Raw genomic sequence first — 22,439 nt, 5'->3', positions numbered from 1 at the left:
CTGCTAAGTGGATAAACGGAAGAAGAAGTAAAAGAGCAGACTGCAACATGCTAGAGAAAATCTCCAAAAATGTCATCACAGGACCTACAGCAGAATATTCCTTTATGAAGAATAATTAACAAGTCTGCTCCAAAAGAGCACACTATAGGACTATTTATTAAATCAGGACTATTAAAATTGAAGGACCTAGTCTTAGTATTAAAAACATTATTAGTTTTACATAGAGCAAAATATGGCCTATTACCACCTGGTCTGCAAACCCCCTTTACTGGAAACAGTGAAACTAGCAGAAGAAAAAGTGACTTTATATATCCTTCGGCCCACACTCCAACAAATGTGTGTTTCTGGAGCTGGAGTGAAACAATGGAACTCCCTGGAAAATGATCTAAAATGTTGTTCAGATGTTCAGTTTAAAGATTGGAACAAATTAAAAATCCTTACATTTTATGAAAAGGAAAGTGAAAATATAAAAAATAATAAGAATATATAAAAAGAAAATATATGTATTTGTATTTATATGTGTATGGATATGTGTGTATGTAGATATGTACATGTATGTGTTTATATATGTGGGTGTTTATGCATGTGTATGAATGTATGTATGTGTATATATATTGCATCTGAACTATATTTGTTTCCTTTTTTGTTCTCAAGCGCATAGGCAAGGCTGTTTGATTTGATTTACCATATTTTTTTTTTCTTTTGAAATATGAATGGAGTAGGAGTTAATAAGACTAGCTGTTCTTCCTACGCCTATTCTTTTTTTGCATGGAATGTGTTGTTACCTATTGTAATTTATACTTAGTATAGTTACATTACTGTAGAAAGAAAGAAAGAAAGAAAGAAAGAAAGAAAGAAAGAAAGAAAGAAAGAAAGAAAGAAAGATCTTAGTACAATCAAAACAAAAACACAGAAGTTTAACTTTCATTTGAGGTGTGCAAGGAGGAAACCTTTGCTTTTTAGAAAAAGTTAAATCCCAGCCTGGAGGGTGCCAGAGAGAATGAAGGTAAGACAATCCAATTCCTTCTTGAATAACATTCGTTGGTCAATTGAGTTTAAATCTTTATTATTTTGACAGCAAAAGAGCTTAGCATAATCTAAATATTCTGATCTACGGGTGTTTGTGTTTGATTTTGGAATATTTAGGGTTATCACTATTGTCGTTAAGGTATTTCCGTATCGGTGTGTTTCCTTGTGTTGAATATCTTAGCTCTTTTGTATCTTTAGGTGTCTGTGTATTTAGTCTTTCCTTAACTTTGATTAGTAGAATCTTTAGTGTTCTGGTTCAGCTCCCTCCTTTCCGGTATCTGTTTCTTCCCCAGCTCCAACCGTATTTCTATTAATCTTAGTTTACTCTCCTTTCAGTTCTTTCACCGTCTCGCCAGATTGTTTTGTGACCTCTGCCCAGTCCTCTACGTCTGTTCAGTGTCTGCCCAGCTCACCATCATAGAGGGTGCTTGAGGAAATGGGAGACTAGCTGTAAAATGATTAAATCTCAAGCATAAACCCTTCAAACATCTCTCAGGTGAAAGTAAGGAATGGGACAATCTTTCCTCTGATCTATATCAGTGACACGAGTCTCGTTCAAGATGAGTACATTTCTTTAAACTTAAACTAATTTTAAATAGCATCAAAGTTCTCATTAATTAACAAAGTGTTTCATAACCTGAGGAATCTCTGAAGAAGTTCTGTTATTTTTGTTTTATGTGTGGACTCTCGAGGACACAGTCAAAGCAGCTGTTTTAATATGGTCATCAATTCTGGTTGAACACAGAAACACTTACTGCAAGGATATTACCCCTGGGATAACTGAAACGCCGATGTTTGGGTGTTATTTTTTTTTCCCCCAAAAGTCCGCTGTTTGGGCGAATGTGTAATTAAAGTGAAATAGAGGTTAAGAGAGATTCTGCTGTTCTGTACAACCAATAAAACAAAGGGGAAAATCCTTCTCTCCCCTGATAATATTATTCCACGCTCTGGTCGGAGACAATCGGTGAGGTAATTAACTTCACCGGCATGTTGTGGATTCTCTCCGACTAAACACTGGCTGTGCAGATTGAGGAGAGAAAATGTCTGATTGGGCTTCTCTCTTTCAATGATCCACCTCCAACCATATTTCTATTGTAATTCTGACGATAATCACACTTATTTTACACTTGGTTGGAGATAATAGTTGCGGCTATCCTTGGCTACAAGCACTAATTGCTATATTTATGGGCTCTTTCATGCAAAAAAAATAATACCTGGGAAAATAAATTAGTGTGTGAGGTAGGAAAAACAAAAACAATTATCAAATTTTTTGCAAGGTTAAATGAAACACGGACATCGAAAATGAAAATGTCACCTTATTAGAAAAAAATAATTTTTACTTTTTCCCCAAATCTTTTTTTTTGTTTATTTTTCATCACTGATGGCTGATATTAGGGGAGGAAAACAATACAACTATTGTTTCAGCTGATTTGAATGACTTAATGAACGTTTGTTTCTCTTGCAGTCTAATCAAAATTTCAAACTCATCAAAGCATTTATTTAAAAAATGAACACAATCAACTTTTAATTGCACTTATGTTATGCCTTGAGGTAAAGCAATGGGTGAACACTCACTACTCCCCACAGCAATAGTGCTGTGAGGATTAAATGAGCCTGTGGCTTCAGATAATTAAAGAAATTTACATTTTAGGAAGACACTTATCTGGGTGAAATTTGCCTTGTTGAAAAATGACTACAATCAATAGTCAGCACTGAAACTGCATTTCAGTACACGTATATTTTAGAGCTTGGAAATCTAAAAGCCTTTAAGGTATGAAACAAATCACAATCTGTCCTTTTTTTTGCCTTTTAATGCATGCATCCATCCATCTATTGTCTATACCTACCTATCCTTACTTTCAGGGTCACAGGGAACTGGTGCCTTTCTCTGGCAGTCATTAGGTGAGACACAGAGTAAAACCTGGACAGGTTGCCAGTCCATTGCAGAGACACACAGATCAACCAACCATACACACACACACACACACACACACACACACACACACACACACACACACACTCATTCTAAGGGTAATTTAGAATAACCACTTAACGCAACAGTCATGTTTTTGTACTGTGAGAGGAAGCCATTGTACTCGCTGTGCCTGTAGACAGATAACAGAATGTTTTCTTGACCTTTAAATAAAAAAAAGAGAAATGGGTGTGTAATTACTTATTGGCGACACAGAAAAAGAATGTAGAGAGCACTTTTGTTCCAGACATCCTCTATGCAGAAAACCAGGCAGGGAGGAAGGAGTATGTTACACCACTTTCCCCATTGTCAAGACTGTCCTTGGTCCTAGGATTAAAAAAAATTATGGATTTAAGAGAACCGAAAGCCGAGGAGAGAGGACACAACACAGTCCCTGCCACTGCTGAGAAAACTAGCTCAGCAGAGAGTTTACAGACCTCTGAGGTGACCACGAGTGGTGTTTGTCAGCATAAAGTTTCTTAGGAAAGAAAATATTTTTTGTACACTCTTTTTTTAAAAGATGTGTCCCACATAAATACAAAAAAACTAATGATAACTCTTAAAAATATTAGTGACCGTCTATCCACAATGATTAATTGCATCTCCAGCACTTTTTTTTCCTTTTACGTGTCTAAACCTAAAAGCTCTAAAAGATTTAAAGAATATTTGACTTCAGGAGCCATCTAAGTATTTTGACTTTGCCTCCATCTACCACACATGCTTTTTATGTTGTAATAACATACAAAGCAGGAAAACTTCCTGAGATGACTTTAAGAGTGGTAGTTGGGGGACAGATGGTAACCTGCAGTGCAGTTCGTGAAGCACCGATTGTCTATGTGGAGAAAACTGAGATTTGCGCGATCACCAAAATGCTCAATAGTAAAAAGTAGGCTATTTTGGAAGAACAGTTTGACGAAATGGGTGGGCCGCTTCCCGTGTGCATTACACTAACAATCCCAACCAGAATACAAGAGAAATAAGCCGTCTAGCATGAATGCTGTCCGGATTTTGAATTTTTGTCACAAGCAGTGTTTCCTCACTGAGGTTAACCTCAGTCACCAAAAAGTGCTTTTGAATTGCTCTGTTTTCTTCCTCCTAATGTTTTTCTTCATCCTCCATGTCTAATCCATATTTTGCTGTAGAGCGAGTCTTACCTTGTACAGTCTTGTTATATTTATGCATAAATATGAACATTTTGCACATTCCTTGAGGTCGCCCTGCTCAGTTGCGCTCTCCATTTTAGTTTTGATTATGCTTTTTAACAACTAATAACTAAAGTATTGTTTCAAATTTGCCCTAATACAAAGAAAAATCTTCAGCAATCTGCAGCGACAACTAACATGTGGTGCTTTTGGCCTTTCAAAAACATTCGGTTAACTTCCAATGGTCTTTTTTTTATGTTTTTCTGTGTCCACGTGACCAACAACATCAATTATGGCACCTTTGTCACACAGAGACGCACAAATGACAGCTTTGAACATGGTTCCAACCCGACCCATTTGTCCCAATCGGTACGATGTGAAGGAAATTCCTTTTGGTGGGGCGTCTCTAAAGCTCTATTTGTGCTTCGACATCTTGTAAACAGCAGCGCTGTTTTGTCTGTGAGCAGAGACGAACCGGCCACATGACAGCAGCTCAGGGATGACGTTACAGGGAAGGAATGCTGTCTTATTCTATACATCACACCAGTCAATTTGACTGTATGTCTATTGATCGCATAAAAAAAAGATGAAAACTGGACACCATTTTAAAAAAAACCTGGACATTTTCATTAATCATTGTAGTAATGTTTATTTTAAAGTCTTAACTGTGACATCAAACCTTTCAAAGGAGTAAACGATGCATGACAGCGACGGCTTAGTGGCCAGATCCTAAAGTCATCAACACTTCCCATCAGGCATCACTCCCTTCATCACATCCATGGCAATACACAAGGATGTACCGATGGTGGAATCAGCATTGGACATGAAGATAGAACCATCTTCCAGCAGCTTCCATATCCTGTGGGTGCTGTGGTCATAAAGCATTCAGAGACCCTTGACCACCACCTCTTCCTGTAGGTGGTAACAGGCTGGCGCCAGTCAGCTGCCAGTTTGTGCGGTGTTGGCAACAACACCTCCCCCTGCAATCACTCACCAACACACTAGACGTGGTAGGGGAAACAGAAGCTGCTTCCAGAGAAAAACCTGCAGAGAACATTTCCTTGATTCAAGAAATTATGCTGCAGCATCGTAATAGTTGTCTAAGAAATCCAAATCAATATCAGCCAAGTTTGTTCTGCTGTTTTACAAAGTGAAATCTTGTAGTTCCCATTAGTTTTACTCAAAAATCTTATCTTTTTATTCAAACATTCAACAAGCTTTGTTATAGTAGAAATAAATCCCCAGCTCAACTGTTCTGCACTGACAATTGTCTCCATTTTGAATAGACAAGAACTAGAGCCATCCACAGGTTTGATTTTACGAATCCAAAGTAACTGACTTCGGATCATGGTCATTCATGTACAATTTTTTGTCTTTAACAAGAAAAGGTGCTAGCAAAGCATTTACCCTGCATTGTGAACAGGTTGTCAACTTCTTTTCTCAGTGCTGCTGTAGAAACATTCATTTCCATCTTCACTAGTTTGAAAACATCCCCATCTGCAACATTTACTAGTCTGCTTGAAGCCGGTCTGTGTTGTGGACGGTGTGGACAGAGGAGGAAAGGCTATGTCATAAATAGGCTTTTGTTTTATGAATGCCATCGATACAAAAACAATATTTCAAATTATGAGAGAGTTCATCAGCTCAAGCCTACTGCAAGTTAGTCTATGTAAACATAAATGTTCAGATTGCGGAACAGGAGCTTCTACCCACAGACGGTGGCCTGGTTCTAACCCTCGGGTCACCTCTTCCCCATTCACCCTCAAGTTGCCCATGGATCCTGCATGGAGCATGAGCTGCAATTTGTAGGGAGAGCAGCTCACTTTGCAGGATGGGAGGAGAAGGTCTCTGATAGAAGATCCCAGCTGAGATGTCATGTGAGGCAGAAAACTGGTGGAAGGTGAGCTCAGGTGACAGCAGGACGAATCCTGAGACCTTCGCTTCTAAACAACGTGCAGAACAGAAAATCTGTGAGGGGGAAAAAAATAATCAATGTAGGTAAATAGTTTTTTTTTAGAGGTCACGATTTTACTTTCAATTAGTAGTTAGTTACTTGTGATTCTAAAAGTGTTTTGATGACTCTCAATCCTCTTCATAAACAGTCCCAAGATATGAAACACATTTTACTTTCTTCATAACCACTAACGATCATCGTGTCATTGAGAAGCGGCTATCTAGCACCACATGCACTTTCAACACGGTTACATTCAGCCATTCCACCAGGGGACCTCTGCTATCACTTGTTCAGTTCATTATATCACTAGTTTACTCCATAGTTATTTCATTAGCAAACATACAGACTGGAGAGTAACCATGATATCTGTGTTTAAAGATAAACAATATAAATGAGTCATGTACTGTTAATCTGGCCCTTTGAACTATAATAACAGGAATCATTTCCTTTTTACCCTGACAGTGTACTGTTAAGACCTTGTGTACGCCCTGGGCCTCGAACTCACCAGATGCTGTGCAGAAGCTGCTCAGCAGCTGCAGCAGCTCCAGCTGACATGGAGCTCCCCGATCTTCGTTATCTTCTGCCAACTCATGTGTTCTTCAAGCGTCGTCGGAATAGGGAAGTATTTATGGTCATGCAGTTCTGTTTCCACAATGATCTCGGAGTCACCAGTGGCGTCTGGTGCTGGCGTCTGTACCCACGGTGGCTGAAGCATCAGGATTTGGTGTTTCCTTGTTCCACCGAAGGAGAATTGTTCAAGCTCTTTTACCTAACATGTTTTTAAATATTCTAACAGATTCTTCTGATAAGTGAGCTGGTGGCTCTAGTAAACATGCAAATATAAACAAACGATATATAACTAGGGTATTTATATTTCCTCTTTGACTGAGTAGCCAAATGAGAAAGGATTTATTAGTGAATTTTTCGTACTTTCTTCAAAGTCAGAAGCTTCCATAAACTTAGATCACTCTGCATTTAAACAGTTCAGGAAAATCCAGATGATGATGATGAGGATGATGATGATGATGATGATGCTGTCATAGCTTTTCAGGCTTCTAATAGTTTAACACACAACAATACAGCTAAGAGAAGTCACAACCCAGGACCAACTTGTCTGATATAATGGAAAATTTAAAGAAAACCAGGTAAGATATCAGAAAGAGAGAGGTGGATTACTTACACTGATCTGCCAACTGCAAGCTGTTGGCAGAAAATTACATTTTCTGTTTTCCATTTTGATCCACATATGGAAACAAATTAAGTTAAACTCCATCCAGAGTTTTTTAGACTGAAGGAATCCTGGTTCCCAGAAGTTATCCGCCACACCATCCCACCACCCGCAGTAGCCTGAGCCGTTTTCATCTAAATGAAAACTGAAATTGAAAGGCGTCAGACCAGACAACACATTTTTCCTGATAAAGTCCAGTTTTAGTAGGTCTGTGTCAAATGTCCCTGAACAGAAGATTAAGGCACAGGAGTGACACCCAGCGTGGGCATCTGCTGTTGTAGCATGTCTCCTTCAAGGATTGATGCGTTTTGTGTCTACAGATTAGTGATGTTGAGGCATCAGAAAGTCTGACATGCAACATATTCTGCTGTCTCAAAGTAAATGAAAAGATTCTGCAAATGTTTAGGGCCTAAACACTTCTCTAGGAGAGGAGACTTTAAGAAAAAAAAAAAACAATCACAAGTTAAAGTTTTTTTCGAAGCAAAGTAAATTCCAACTGATGGTCTCATTTAAAAAGAAGGTAAAGACTTTTTTTTAAATAAAGCAGTCTAAAGTTAATCAGACCCTGTGAGCTGGAAGTAAGTTAGAGCTAATTAAGGCAGAGGATTTAAACACTTTGACAAAGTAACATGAAAGTCAGCATACCTACAGCTTTGTTTCACACCTAAAGCTTCTCTACAGAAAGCGGTTATCACACTGAATGCAGAACTGCTCAGAACAAAATAAAACACAGTACAATCTGATTCACTGTGCTGAAAGTAAAGGGAGAAAACATCCCTTAATGTCAGCAGCACAGCTTTTGAAGACGAGATTTTTGTCCCACCCTGCAATTTCTAATGTTACAGCTATAATTACATAAGAATGTAAATTCATTAAAAAAAGATGTGGCATTAGCCTTGACGGATTCCTCCAGATGGTGATGGTCTGCCCGTGCATCGATAATACCAAGTATTTTTATCAACCGGAGAAATCAGCTGCCCACTCAGTGTCAAAAGAGCAGCTGTGCCTCTGCACGTCACCAAAAATTCAAGCTATACTTGACAATGTGCAAAAGAAGCAGCGCGAGGGGAAACAGCTTCTTTTCCTCAGGCAATTTTTGGTCTCAAACTCAGCTCTCTGTTTTGCTTTTATGAGCCCTGTTAAGCAAAAATTAACTGACTAGATATAGATTTAATGTTCCATTTTCTATTACTGCTGTTGTTGCTCATTTAAAAAGCTACAGAAAAAAAAAGGGGGAATAATTTGGTATAATGTTGCAACAGGCAACCACGAACTAAATTGGTTTTCTGAATGTGCACTTTTGCTTCAAAAAGGTCTCCAAAACCTATTTTCTCTCTTAGTTCTTAAATGCACTTTAATTCCTGCATGTCCGCAGAAAGTGTGGCACACAGATCTGGGGTGGGGAGAGCTTGAAATGTGCCAAGGGATCTGCGAAGAGGGGGACAAAGGGAGAAGGGTTTGCCATAAAGAGATCACATTGATAACTTTTAAGTCAATTTTAAATATGTGGAAACAAAGGCCCACAAAGGCCTGACGGAGGACCTGAGGGATGAATCCTCCTCTGGCTGATCATCTACAGCACAGATGCCAGAGCCCATTCATTGAGAGCTACCATCATGCAACATTTAGATGCATCTCCAACGCACCTGCATAAAATGAATGTCTTGTTACCAGAGCTGAATGACTGCTGATGAGCGAATTCAGCCAGCTGGTTCAGGTGTGTTGGAGCAGAGGGGCATCCAAATGTTGTGGGATAGGCCTATCGCCATGCACACATGATGCAGGTCAGCCTCAACGAATTAGAATCTCATCAAAAGCTTAATTTCACTAGTTCAGTTGACAAACTGAAACTATTACATTTTACACTAGATATTTAAATATGCTGTATAGAAAAGGTTAAACTGTAAAAATAAAAAAAACACTTTGAATCCGTCTGAAACCTTCCAGTTTTAGGTCCGACAATCCTACCAAAATTATTTCTGTTTGCTAAATTTCTTACATTTCTTATGACTCTTTTCAAATTCAGATGTTCACATACACTATAATTACTATGTCCTTATCACATCGATAATCCAGATGACGCAATGATCATCACTCTGCACGCTTTTCAGAAGTTTGTCCACAACATTTGAGTTAAAGGAGCAATAAGCAAAATTTCAACCTTTTAGAGAGAACTAAGAAATAATGATGTGAAGAACTAAAGGTAATATTTCAGATTAACTATGGTATGACGTCACACCGCAGCTCTCTGAGTTATTCTCCAGTCTCTCTTTTACATAACGGGCCGGACCGTGCGTGTACTGACGTGCATGTGAACAGCTGCCAGTCAGAGCAGAAAAATAAAAAATACACAGAATGACAGAATTTATGTGAAACTCCAGCTGAGTGAAAGGGGGCGTGCACGCTGCACAATTGTGTGTTTTTATCAGTGCCCAACTTCTCTCACGCGCTAAGTTCAGTTGCACAAATACATCATTTAACCTGTATCAAATAGAAGCAATCATTTAAACTGAGTATCAGTGAGATGTATTTAGAGTCTGATGGATCATGTGGAGGTGGAGAGGAAGGAATGTTTGGTGCCTCGGTGACGGGCGAAACAGCAGCTTTATCGATCACGTGACTTTTTGTTAAAGCAATACGCACACCGATACGGGATTTCGCTCTATGAACTCTGCAGACGCACATCTGTTGTTGCCAAACCCATCACTAGGTGAAACTATGAAGTAAAATCTCATATTCTGGGAATTATTTTGTAGACAAAATATACTGAACATGTTTAGTATAGCCCACAGGCCTATCCTAAATCTTTAGAAGGTAGTCACCTTTAAAAGACAATGGGAGATTGGAAAGAGGTTAACTAATAAAGCCCGTTTAAAAATCTACAAAAGTCTACATGGAATAAACAAAAACTTTCTTTTTTTTTTTACACTGATAATTAATTACCATGTGTATTAGAATATCAAGTTTTAACAAATCTAAGTGTGGACAGAGCCATGGGCTCAAGTGGCTCTTTACTTGTGAAGTTGAAAGACTGCTGGAAAAGTGTGGGGCTCTACTAACAGTCTCCAGTTGGTAAAGTTTAGGAATTAACACCCCAACAATAATCTCCAGCTTTCAATTAAGGCACATTTAAAACAACGCTGAGAAAACAGCTACCATATGGCTGCTCTTCACACTTTTCTTTCTGATATTTTCTCTCACAGGAACTTAATTGCTTTCATGCTTCATGAGTGACTTCATGGCATTTGAAAGTAATTCATTCCCTGTCTAACGGATATATTACAAAGAACCATCTGCCTTATAGTAAATCCCCATGAGTACATGCTGCAGACGAAATAGGTAGCAGTATAAAAAAATCTGTTTATGAGTCCTCAGTGTTGCCCAGACACTTTTTTTTATTTTTATTTATTTACAATTCTTTGTTCTGTTGCGTTGACACCAGCCGGTTAGCTGCTTTTCATTTTCTTTGAGAACATTTCACGACCGAGTCCTTAGAAGCACTCAAAGCGCGATGTGTCGAAGGCCTTCTTTGGATTTAGCTACTGAGAGTCTAGCCACAACTGTAAACAACAATGATTACTTTCTGTATAAAAAGCATAAGGAAAAATATTATGTTTGATGCATTGCAAGCACAGTTTTAGATCTCATGTTAACAATTGGGCAGAAAAATCAAAACGCAGGAGTGACAAACTCTCACATCAACAACCCTAAACAGAGAAAGAGCTGCAAAAAGTGAAAGATTGATTTGTTCCAAATGTGGCCTTTATGAGGGACTTTCAGTTATTGAATGGATATCCCACAATGCTTTAGTGCACTGTGGAGTTCTGAGTTAATTATTTGCTTGAATAATGTGAGTAAAGCCCATTTTTCCCCGTTTCTGAAAGTACATAAAAAACGAGGCATGGTTTCCCTTTCCTTTGGTTTAAATAATTTTGGGAAAATTAAATAAATCAGGCTGAGATTGGAAGCAGGCAATTTCTCCTTGATAGGCCCTGCCTGGTCATTGCAGATCAAATACGAAAAAAAAAAAAATATATATATATTTAGACGGACAGATGGATGGATTTTGGACAGATGAACAAAGTAGTAGAAAGACGGATGTATGGATGGATGATGACAGGAAAAGTAGATGAAGTAAGTAAAAGTAGATGATGGAAGCATGGATGGGTGTACGAGCAAATGGATGGATAAGTGGAGAACTAGATGGTGGACTGCTGGATGGATGGATGACCGGATAGAAAGATGATGGAACAGAGAGATAAATAGACAGATTAATCAGAAATTAGTAAAAAGAGTAGTTAACGAACCGCTAAACTGACAGGCTAGGCAAGGACATAGTTATGAGAGAATCAGACAAGAGGCCCACGGTGCCTCTGTAGGAGCTACAGAGATGCACAGCTCAGGTGTGTGTGTGTGTGTGTGTGTGTGTGGGGGGGGGGGGGGGGGGGCGTCTGTTGACAGGACAGAACTGCTAGTCATGGACCCAATTTGGTCTCAATAGAAGAGTGGCAATATTGCTAAATTGTTGAAATAACATAAGAAGTTCCCACAGTTGGCCTGAAGCCATGTAGGACACATAACACACATCTCCCCAGTAAAACACAATGGTGGCAGTATCATGCTGCGGAGATTTATTGCTTTAGCAGGGACAGTAAAGCTGGTCGCAGTTTATTTATGGAGCTAAATACAGGACAATCATCGAAGAAAACATGTTACGGCTGATATACACGGCAGGATAATATGGCCGATCTTTGCCTCATCCTTCCTCTTCCGACATGCCCCGACCATTGGGGAGACTTAAAATGATCTTAAGAGATAATCCTGCCATGTGTGCCATGTTAAGAGTGATCTGGTCCGCCCGGTAGAACGTTGAGAACAGTCCGACCTCAAATATTCAACATGTTGGATTGTCTAGGCCCGATATCTTGGCGCGTGGTGGTGTTTCCCGAGCACCAATGAGCATGCAGCCTGTTGGATGTGACGTGTAGCCAATCAGAAATGGAGGTGAGGGAAACCATTAGAAAAAAAACACAACTCACCTCTATATCACAGAGCCCCTGTTCACACTGTCTCTGCTCCTTCAACCAAAGGCTTTTTAATGTACTTTCTCTCTAAAAATCAGTCCACAAACTATCGGCATGATTCTTCCTCGCCCTACATGTTTATCTACTCTAAACTAATGTTTAATCTCGAGAGCTTTTGCAACACTTCCCGTCTCACACCTGAACGTTCCCAAGTGAAATCTGCTTGTGTGGTGTGTTGTGCTTGCCGTTTGACAGGACCCCACACACCGTACGAGCAAACCTGTTATATCTATGATTTCTTAGCGGCCGACAATTTTAAACGTGTGAAACAGTCTTTAGGAGGTTTCAAAGGCCCAAAAAAATTACAGCCAGAGCTACAATGGAAAGGCTGTTCATGTCTCAGAATGGCCTAAACCTAACAGAGTATTTAGCAGGACTTATACTTCCAGATGCTCTCTATACAATCTGACAGAGATTGAGCTTTCTCTGCACAGACAAATGGGTAAAAATTTCAGTCACTACATGTTTCAAACTTGTAAAGACGCACGCCAAATAACCGGCAGCTGTAATTCCAGTGTAAGACCTTCAGTCAACGTATAAACTCTGGGGAGCTGAATGCAAGTGTGCAGCTCTGTGTTTGTCTATCACCTAAAAGGAAAAGAAAACCGGTGTGTGATTGTGGTTGTAATGTAAAAATATGTAAATTGGTGTAAGAGATGTGATTATTTTTGCAAGCAATAGCTGCTTCTTTGATATATACAGATTGTTTTCCCCAGGAATTAGAAAGATAAACAGAAAAACACGCTCGGTTTTACTTCAGTTATACCTCGATAACTTCTCATAAATAATCAAACATTATGCGTAATATTTTACCGAAATTCCAGTGGTCACATTGTTTTGTGAGATGACCTGAAACCAATTTAATGTTCTAATTAAAAGCAGTTATGTGACTTCATCAACTGGGATTGATAAGAGAGGCATGGGTTAATGCTGATGTGTTTGAAAAACTATTGCATCATGTTGGTTAATACCAATTATCTGCTGTTATTGTTCAATGTTGTTACAAATCTGTAGACACCTGACTTTAAATGAATCTTGCAGATATTACAAAATATAAAAAAATTACTTTATTTTTAACATACATAAAGCAATCTAGATTTAGAAGCATGTGATTTACACCAACAAAGGGATTCACAAACTCATTCCAGCCGGGAAATTAAAACAAGAACAGAATACAACGCCAACATCACTTAAAGCTTTAAAAAAAAAAAAAAAATCCAATTTCTTTCTAGTTTTCATAGAATTTATATTCTTCTAGCAACTTAATATGCTCTCGCTTTACTGGTTTAAATGTTGATCAAATTTCTCCCATTCATTAAAAAAAAATTATTCGGGACTTTGTCTGCAGTGATGCGGCTGGTTCCTCCAGTCTATTGTGAAGACGGAGTGATCAAAAGAAGAAAATCTAGGACATAAACAGCTGAGACATGTTTCCTACATAGCAGCTGGGGGTAGAGTTGCTGCTCTTTGCCACACAATGGGTTCTGTTCAGGTGTCTGCTCAGGATGTGTCCCTGATGCCTCCTTTAGGAGGTTTTTTCAAGCACATCCCACAGGGAGGAAAATCCTGGTCATATCCAAAACTTACTCAAAGTAGGATATGATCCCTAGAACCCACATTTGGAAAAATAAAGCCTATAAAATACAATCAATTTTGTATCATAGTCATTTGATATCTCTTTCTAAAAGGTATAATATAAACTTTAGCATCTGTTGCTAAAAATGCATCTAATTGCATCTTTATTCTATATTTCCTTTGAAATATTTACATGTCATAAGAAAACTAGCAAAAAGGAAATAAACTGGATAAAAACGTCTGTTAGCCCTCTACAGCATAATTACTCATTTAGAAATAAGCTGTACACTCCTCTGTGTAAAGGATTATGTCTCTCACACTTCTTAACCTTCTAATTACAACCAAAAGCTTGATTCTTTTTTATATTTAAAACCTTTTACAATAATCTTCATGAATTAAACCTTACGCAAATTGATTTTTGCGTCCGCAGATGCATCCACTACTCATGAGTATTCCTGTACAGTGAGCTGATTCTTGGCCTTAATTTATCCTTTTATAAATAATTCCAACCTCTAAAAATAAAAATACAGGCAGTGAAACGATGGATGGTTGGATATGTTTCAAATTTAACATTTTGAATATTTTTACTTTTTAACCAGTTTGATCTAAACATTCAAACATAGGCCAACAACCTCATGAGTAAAATTAGTCAACTTGTGAGTTCTGAGTCTTTCACAACCCTAACATATAAGTTAGGGTTGTAAGGATTTATCAAGGTCACATCACAATACGCAATTGTAGATGTAAAAGGGCAAGACAAAATTTTAGCTACAAAACTAACAGTACTCATTTGTCTTCTTTTCGTATCTCAGAGTAACATGAGAATCACATGTTTTAGCTTCTCTGAGCTGTTTGCTTGTACAATCATGCATATCACAGTTTTCTCACATCGTCCTGTAAACCGGGTGCTGTCTTTCCTCTAATTAATTTGAATATTGCAATATTTTATGTGTAATCCCCCCCCCCTTCTGACCCATCCACTATCTTCTGATTTACATTATAACTTTAGATTAGCTCTTCTTTCCATATTACTTCATCATGTGTGTAACTCTGGTGTATCCTGTCTACATGCCACTGCCACACCTGAATCATCCCATAGTGGGACCATAAAGGTATTTCTTTTTTATACCTAAAGCATCTGGCACACTGTTTCCCCATCTTGCCGTGAATCCTACAGTCATGTAAAAATGTTTCATGGGGGTCTGAAGGTGAGGAATAATGTGGATTTCATAGAATCTCAAATCCTTTAATTGTCTTTGAAGTAGGCTTGTTGATTTTGATGTGCTCCCATTGCGAAGAGTTAATGGTTATTGGGATCAGTTGTGTGGATTTGACAGTCTTCTGCTGGGTCAGGATGAGGTTCTTTGCTGTGATGTCACCGTATTATTTAAATTTTTTTCTCCAAAATGTAGAAATGATAAGACCATCTGGAAATGACGTTTTAGTGCTCTACTAGTGCCCAAAGTGGGCAGACAATTATCAGCTGAAGAAAACAAAGAATCAAAAAGCCTAGTTTCCTCAGTGGACAGCTAAAACAAGATAATAAATATTGTGAATTTTATGAATATCTTAGAACATTAGCGCTTGTGTCAGCCCTACTGGATGAATCCACAGTAAGGTTAAGCAATTCAACTTGCTAGAGGCTCAGTAGAAGGAAAAGTTTTGGTTATCTGAACAGAGAATGCAAAAAGTGAGGTGTTTCTATAAAGTCTTGCATAGTTTAGTAAAATGGGATTTTGTGTACTCAAAAAACACCAAACAGGCCACCCTCAGCCCTCAGAAAAAGTTCTGTTCTTGGTGCATCTTTTTTTCCACGTTTGAAATAAAAAGGACGAGCTTTATCACAGAAAAGCTCACTTTCTCCAGTATGAGCTTTTGTCACCCGGTGATCTGAGCCGAGGCGTGAAAGGACACACCAGGTGAGATGAGGCGAGCGGCGAAGCTGTCAGAACAGCACGGCGGCTGGTTCTGGCTCAGCAGAGCATCTGCTTTGATGCCCCGGTAGTGAGGAAAGCTCAGAGGAACATTTCTGTGCTTTCTTGGAGCGCGGCATGCTGGGAAGGCTCCGTTTTGCAGCAGGTTTCTGTAGATTCAGCGTTGGAGGAATGCCTGAAGGTACAAAAAAAATTATATTTGTGATATTACAACCTGAGAATTTTTAATATTTTACCTCAGATAGTATTTGGTATATAAGCTTGATCTTTTTTCATGATGAACATCCATGTATGGGAAACAGTCACCGTTTATGGGCCAGATATTAAAAACCAGCTCGTTATTAAAAATAGACTTGACCTTTTGCTAAATTTGTTTTAGAGAATATTTTAACAAAGGTCACCTTGATACAGTTAAAGCAGAAAGTTTTATCGAATTTAGATTTTTAAAAGTTGACTTCCATCACACACTAAACTACTAAGGCAAAGAATGTAGATTAAAGAACATACATCCATTTTTTCTTATTTAAGGATTACGGATACGATTTGCTTCTGGTTTGGGACATCCAAAAGTCTCAGCTGCTTGTGTTTTTGAACTTGTTTATGATAATACAATTCACTGTCAGTTATATCAATTTATAACAAAAAAAACATTTTTGCATATAGTCTGCCGCAAAATTCTCAGCGAGTGCAAATGTACCTGGGGATGTACTGAGAGCTATTTTATTTTCCTCCTTTCACACCTCAGGAATATTGCTGAAATAAGAAATATCCTGTCCTGGAATGACGCTGAAAAACTGGTCTACGCATTTGTCAAAACCTTCAGCTGATTGAAAACACTGCAGCAAGAGTTGTAATGAAAATTAAGAAGAGGGATCACATTTCTCCAACTTTAGCTTCCCTTCATTGGCTTCATGTTAAATCAAGAATAGAATTTAAGTTCTCCTTCTAACGTATAAAGCACTTAATAATCAAGCTCCATCATATATCAGAGCTCTGATTACCCCGTATGTTCCTAACAGAGCACTTCGCTCTCAGACTGCAGGTCTGCTGGTGGTTCCTAGAGTCTCTAAAAGTAGAATGGGAGGCAGATCCTTTAGCTATCAGGCTCCTCTCCTGTGGAACCAACTCCCAGTTTTGGTCCGTGAGGCAGACACCCCGTCTACTTTTAAGACTAAGCATAAAACTTTATTTTATGATAAAGCTTATTGTTAGAATGGTTTAGGTAATCCTGAACTAACTCTGTAGTTATGCTTCAATATGTCTACCACACATGACTAGCATGTGAATCTCTGCTGATGTTTCCATTGAGGAATTCTATTTCCCCGTTGGTGGAGGAGATTGTACAATGATATTTAGATCTTTAGCATTTTTCTAACACCATTTAGGATTTCTGCTTTTTTTTAATACTTTCAAACCTTAAGCTGTAACATAAATACTGAATAGTGCAACTTTCCTTATTATTACTACTACTTCTGTGTTCCCTTTACTCTTTTCTCTCACGGTTATCCTTGAGAGAGTAGAGGTGTGTATGGCCCTGTCTGGCAGGGGAGAATTCAATCCGATCAGACAATTCTCCTTGACTCTGTCCCCTTCGACTGCTCCATAGCTCTCTCTTTCAGCGTTGACCTCTCTATGGTTGTTTGTTTTGTATTAATTTTCTTTTTCAGCAGTAGTACATCTTGCTTGTTTTGTTTTGTTTTGTTCAGCTGAGACACTGTCCTAGAGATGCAAAGTCAATGTTGTATTTTTATTATTTGTTTGTTAGAAGAATTTAAAATTATTCTAATATAGTGATATGTCCAGTCCACATGATGTTTATTTATGTTATCTAGTATAACTGTCTTGATTAAAGACAATAGAAAAAAACTTGTCCACAAAAGTCAACGTGGACAAATTCTACACTTTTCCAAATTAAATTATCAGACCAATCAGTCTATTATGAACCATACAAGTCTATATTTGAAATGCACAATCTCAATTTATTGCAGATATTTCTATTGAGGTATGGCTTTAAATACAAAACCACAGAAATAAATAATGAAAATGAAATACTTTCAATAAAATTATACATTTATTTAAACTTTTTATAAATCCTGATCCTCCTCCCTTGATACAATATTTAGGAAATAAAAATGAATAGTTATAATTTGAAGTTATTTTAAAAAGGGAAAAAAAACTATGCTTTTAGAAATTAAAATAGAAGGTCTCCTTGAGTGTAGGTAAGGATTTGACAACACTATAATAGAGCTACCATGTGGAAGAACATCACAAGCTACTAAAAGAAAATACTTAAAATAATTTTCAGCAGCAGATTTATGTGGTTTTAACAACTTTTTTTCCTCTTAAAGGGGCCTTGTCACTTACTATGACTTTACAAAAAACTCTGGTTGTATACAAAGGTTTTCCGAATAGATGATCACGACCTGTTGGCTCATTATGTTTTCTGTTTAACACTCTGCTTTTCCTCTATTTGTTAGTAAACAAAGTGCTTTTTTGTATATTCACCATAAGAAGACCATGTGACCAGAGATGCCACATGGGTAAAGAAGGAGAGGCAATGGAGCTGAGCGAGTCAGCAATGCCCAACGGATGCGTGAAAAGAAAGAAGTTCAGTAACCCTAACCCTGTAGGTTGTGTCAGACTCTGACCACGCCGAGCTCTGCAGGATGGTCTACTGGCTCTTATAGCAGCTTTGGCACTTGTTGCCATCTAGCTTTCTGATAGCTCCGTGGTACTGCCAGCAGATGGCACACAACGTTTGTGTCTGCTGATCACGCCTGGAAGATTTTTTTCAGGCTCAAAAAGGACTAAGTAAAGACTATCCGGACTGATGCTTGGCATACATTGTTTTATTTGAAGACAAATACATGGATTTTTGTGTTTCTAAGGTCATATGTGTATGTGACTAGGCCCCTTTAAAGCATACATTCACATAAAAATGTTGTATCTCACCATCCTCTTCTGTAGGCTCTGAGCAGATGTCAGCAGCATCCCATTCATAATTCTCATCTACTGATGGCTGTCTCCTAAAAAAATAAAGAAAAAAAACATGAGCTATGGACATTTGAAGTATGCTAACATTAGTTTTACCTTAACTTTAGCATGATAACACTATTGTTAGTATGTAATGTGGGCTCCTCAGACTCTGGCTCAAGGTGATCTTTAGCCTGCTAATAATCAATTTAGCACAATGACATTGGCATTAGTAGCCTAGCTTATCATTTACCATGATAAGACTGGCATTAGGCTGTTTCCTGTAGCTTTAGAAAACAACACTAGCATCTCCATGCCAAAAGAATTTCTGTTGTAAAACTGGCATTAACCAGATTGTTTCCATCTTTAGCAAAATAGCCATGATTAGCCGACCAACTTTAACATTAGCTAAATAAAATCATGGTAAGCATGACACGTCAACTGTAGTACGTAAGCCTATGTTAGCTTTAAGATAACTTTAGCAGAAATTGGTGTTTCAAACAACACTACAAAAAAGTTGACTCACTATTCTGTTCATTTCTATCTAAATATTTTTACTTGGTATTAGATGAGTACTGGGCTCACATTAAAAGCAACCACAGGATCATCCTGCACTGATAAAGGAAAAACACTCAAACTGTCTTCCCCTGAATCTAAATTCACAAAGTCACAGTGACCCATTACCTTTTCCTTAGTTCTGTTTGTCCAGTGTCCTCTGACCTCCCCATAGTGTCCTTTGGAGTCTCAAGTGATTGTGTGAGAGTTGGGGACAGGTGGCACAAGGAAAGACGTCCGTTAGTAGTCTCCATACTGCCACGGCCGCTGCTGGCATAACTGCTGTAGCTGCCACCCGACTCTGGCACTCCCTCATAGCCTCCTGACGCCACTTCCAGTGCCTCTAAATCATTGTTAACTGGTGGTAAGTACGTGGGAACTTCCTTCAAGCTGACAACATAACCTAATTGGTTCTTGGTGTCCTGATAGGAAGTTGAGTGATTGGCAGCATCGGCTGATGGGGAAGGCTGGTAGTAGTAAGGCACGTCAGGATTTGGACTCATAACCTGTGGACTGTGAGTTGGAGATAAATACTCCACAGCAGGGGGCAAATGTGGATCCATTTTGGTAGTTTTATGAGACAGTTCAACTGAGCAGTTCTCTTGGCTAAGTGAATCTATCCATGCGTTTGGTGTGAGAAAGGAGCACTTCTTCTGTCTCCTCAAGTCTAGACTCTGGCTTCGCTGTTTGCGGTCCAATGTTTTCAAGCCTCGGCTTCGACCTTTCCACAGTTCTGGTTCTGAAGGCTGCTGAGAATAATGGACCCTGTCAAAGTTGTCCACAGAAGCATTCATGCTGCAATTGAAGCTTGTGCTCCTCCTCATGTCTTCATGCCTACTTCTTTGAGACAGCGAGCAACCGTTTTGAACATGAGAAGCGATCCTATGGTGTAACATGGGCTTTGTAGGTTGCAATGTGGGCTCCTCAGACTCATCAGCCTCAGGCTCATCTACACTCATCTCAACATACAACTCTTTACCAGTAGGTTCAGTAAGCATTTCTTTCAATCTTGTAGGATCTGGTACTGGGCCATTACGAAGAATGTTTTCTCTTTGTGGTTTACCGAGTGAATCCATTGCTTGGTGGTCAAAATATGTGAAGCGTCTTAGATTATCGAAGCCTGGTGCTGCCTCTACTCCTTTACATCTCTGTTGAAGGAGAGTTGATTTGTCAACTAAAGAATGCCTGGCCCCATTGGGTTGTAGCAAGGTGTGTTTAGCAAATGATTCAGGAGAATAAGGAGATAAAGAGGGACTCAAAGGTGACAATGTATTCATATGCTCTGTGAATGGATTGAAACTTGACCTGGAATTGAAAGAATGGGTTTCCCAGTTGGCTAAGGAAGATGTAAGGTTACTCGTTTTCTCCTTACCACCCTGACGATAATTGTTTGGGAGGGTCTTGCTTGTGTATTCCCTAAACATAAACTTCCCATCAGTTTCTTCCACATTGCTTGTTTCCGTTTGCCCTGTCTTAATTTTCATGGAGTTTCTCTCTAGCGTACACCACTGAAGCTCCCTTTCCAGTTCCTTTCTCTCCTGAGCCAGCCTCAGACACCGACTAAGGTTCCCCTTCTCGCGTTCATGCTCCATTTGGAGAACCAGAGTGCTTGCCGTTGTTGATGGCTGCCCGAGGCTGGCTCGGAGATGTGGGAGCACAGGAAATACTGAAGGTAATCCTCTATTAAGACGAGGCATGGTGCCAAGACTGCAATCGGAGAACAGGCTGCTCTGATCAGGAGAACCAATGCTTTCCTGGTGTGGCCGGAGTTGGACCATACTGCACATTTGACTTGAATCCTCCTCAGGTTTAAAAGGAGGGACATCAACAGAGAGCACATATGGCAGATCCTTCTTGTCCTCTTTTTCCAAGTGAAGTGACACAGATCTTCTGACTCTGGGAATCTTTTTGCTATCAACGCTCATTGTGTCAAAGTCACTAAGTGTGAACCGGCCATCTGGACCTCTAGAGATCAACTCAATGGAGGGGGACATTAAAGAAGTTGTCTTAGAAAGCCGGCTTCTGCTGTAGATTGACTCTAGATTCCTGCGTCTGTTATTATTCTCCGTGATCAAGGAGGAGCAGTCCGTCTGTGAGGATGTGGTGGAGGACATTGTGGGGTACAGGGAGCTGGCTGGGAGGAGGCTTTTCTTCAGCAGACTGTCTGGACTACTGGAGCCTGAAGTCTTACTGTGAGAGTGAGGGGGGAGATAGGGAAGGACAGAAGAAACACAGCTTTAAGTGGAAGAGAAATTGACTGCTAAAGTAAGACTGCATGAAATATAGCCAGAGGAACAGAGATTACCCTGAGGAAGATGACAACACAAAACTGGAACTTGTTAGCATTTTCAACACATTTAAAGGAAGGAAATAGGGAAAGGTCACTGGCTTGTATTACTATGGAATGATAAAGGGGTACTCACATTGATGGGGAACACTTATAGATGGCAGGAAGGGCCTCTGAAAGGGAGGGAGGATGTGTAAGATGGTGTCTGACTTACTAGCCAAGAAGTATTAAACATAATTGATTCTAACAAGAGCCCATTAAAGGACTCAACACAGATTATTCAAACCAGCAAGCAATGAATGACATCCATAACTTTGCTAAATCCACACCAAAAAAATGTCTAATATATGACGCTGGTTGTCATAAATTAGAATTAGAATGTCTCAATATTGTCTTAAAAGGACCATAGCAAATGTTCCAGGATTTTCAGACGTCTGCCACCTCTGGCGACAACTTGTAATGACACGAGTGTTGTGCACATGCATGGGAGAAGGGGAAAGAGGAAAAACAACTGTCGCTGCGACTTCACAGGTCTTTTGTTTAGAGGCGTAGTGTCTTCTAGACTAAGAAAGCTATAAATACTGAAGTTAGTCTGTGTTCTCTCACTAATGCATTGATCGGAGACTCAAAGTAGCCAGGTAAACGAGACCAAGCAGCATGTCACCCCCACGTGCACGCCAAGAGGATTTAGCCCGAATCAATCCCT

The 22,439-nt window shown here is 39.1% G+C and overlaps 1 protein-coding gene across 2 annotated transcripts in view; it reads right to left on the bottom strand.

Moving 5' to 3' along the window:
* Nucleotides 1–13,457: 13,457 nt before the first annotated feature.
* The window catches only part of igsf9a (immunoglobulin superfamily, member 9a), a 90,188-nt gene continuing 81,206 nt past the window's right edge, over nucleotides 13,458–22,439 (bottom strand). The window contains exons 18-21 of one of the 2 annotated variants that reach the window (XM_036140073.1): nucleotides 21,870–21,906; nucleotides 19,576–21,636; nucleotides 18,871–18,944; nucleotides 13,458–16,093 (exon numbers count right to left, since the gene is read on the bottom strand). In XM_036140073.1, coding sequence (XP_035995966.1) covers nucleotides 15,930–16,093; nucleotides 18,871–18,944; nucleotides 19,576–21,636; nucleotides 21,870–21,906 — 2,336 coding nt within the window. In that variant the 3' untranslated portion in view covers nucleotides 13,458–15,929. Of the gene's footprint in view, nucleotides 16,094–18,870; nucleotides 18,945–19,575; nucleotides 21,637–21,869; nucleotides 21,907–22,439 lie in introns of those variants that run through there. The other variant, XM_036140074.1, reaches the window with a different exon arrangement.

This window comes from Fundulus heteroclitus, chromosome 8 (genome assembly GCF_011125445.2).
Source record: "Fundulus heteroclitus isolate FHET01 chromosome 8, MU-UCD_Fhet_4.1, whole genome shotgun sequence".
NCBI classification, from domain to species: domain Eukaryota; kingdom Metazoa; phylum Chordata; class Actinopteri; order Cyprinodontiformes; family Fundulidae; genus Fundulus; species Fundulus heteroclitus.
The sequence above is the reverse complement of the archived record's forward strand: the minus strand, read 5'-3'. Positions and strand labels throughout refer to the sequence as shown.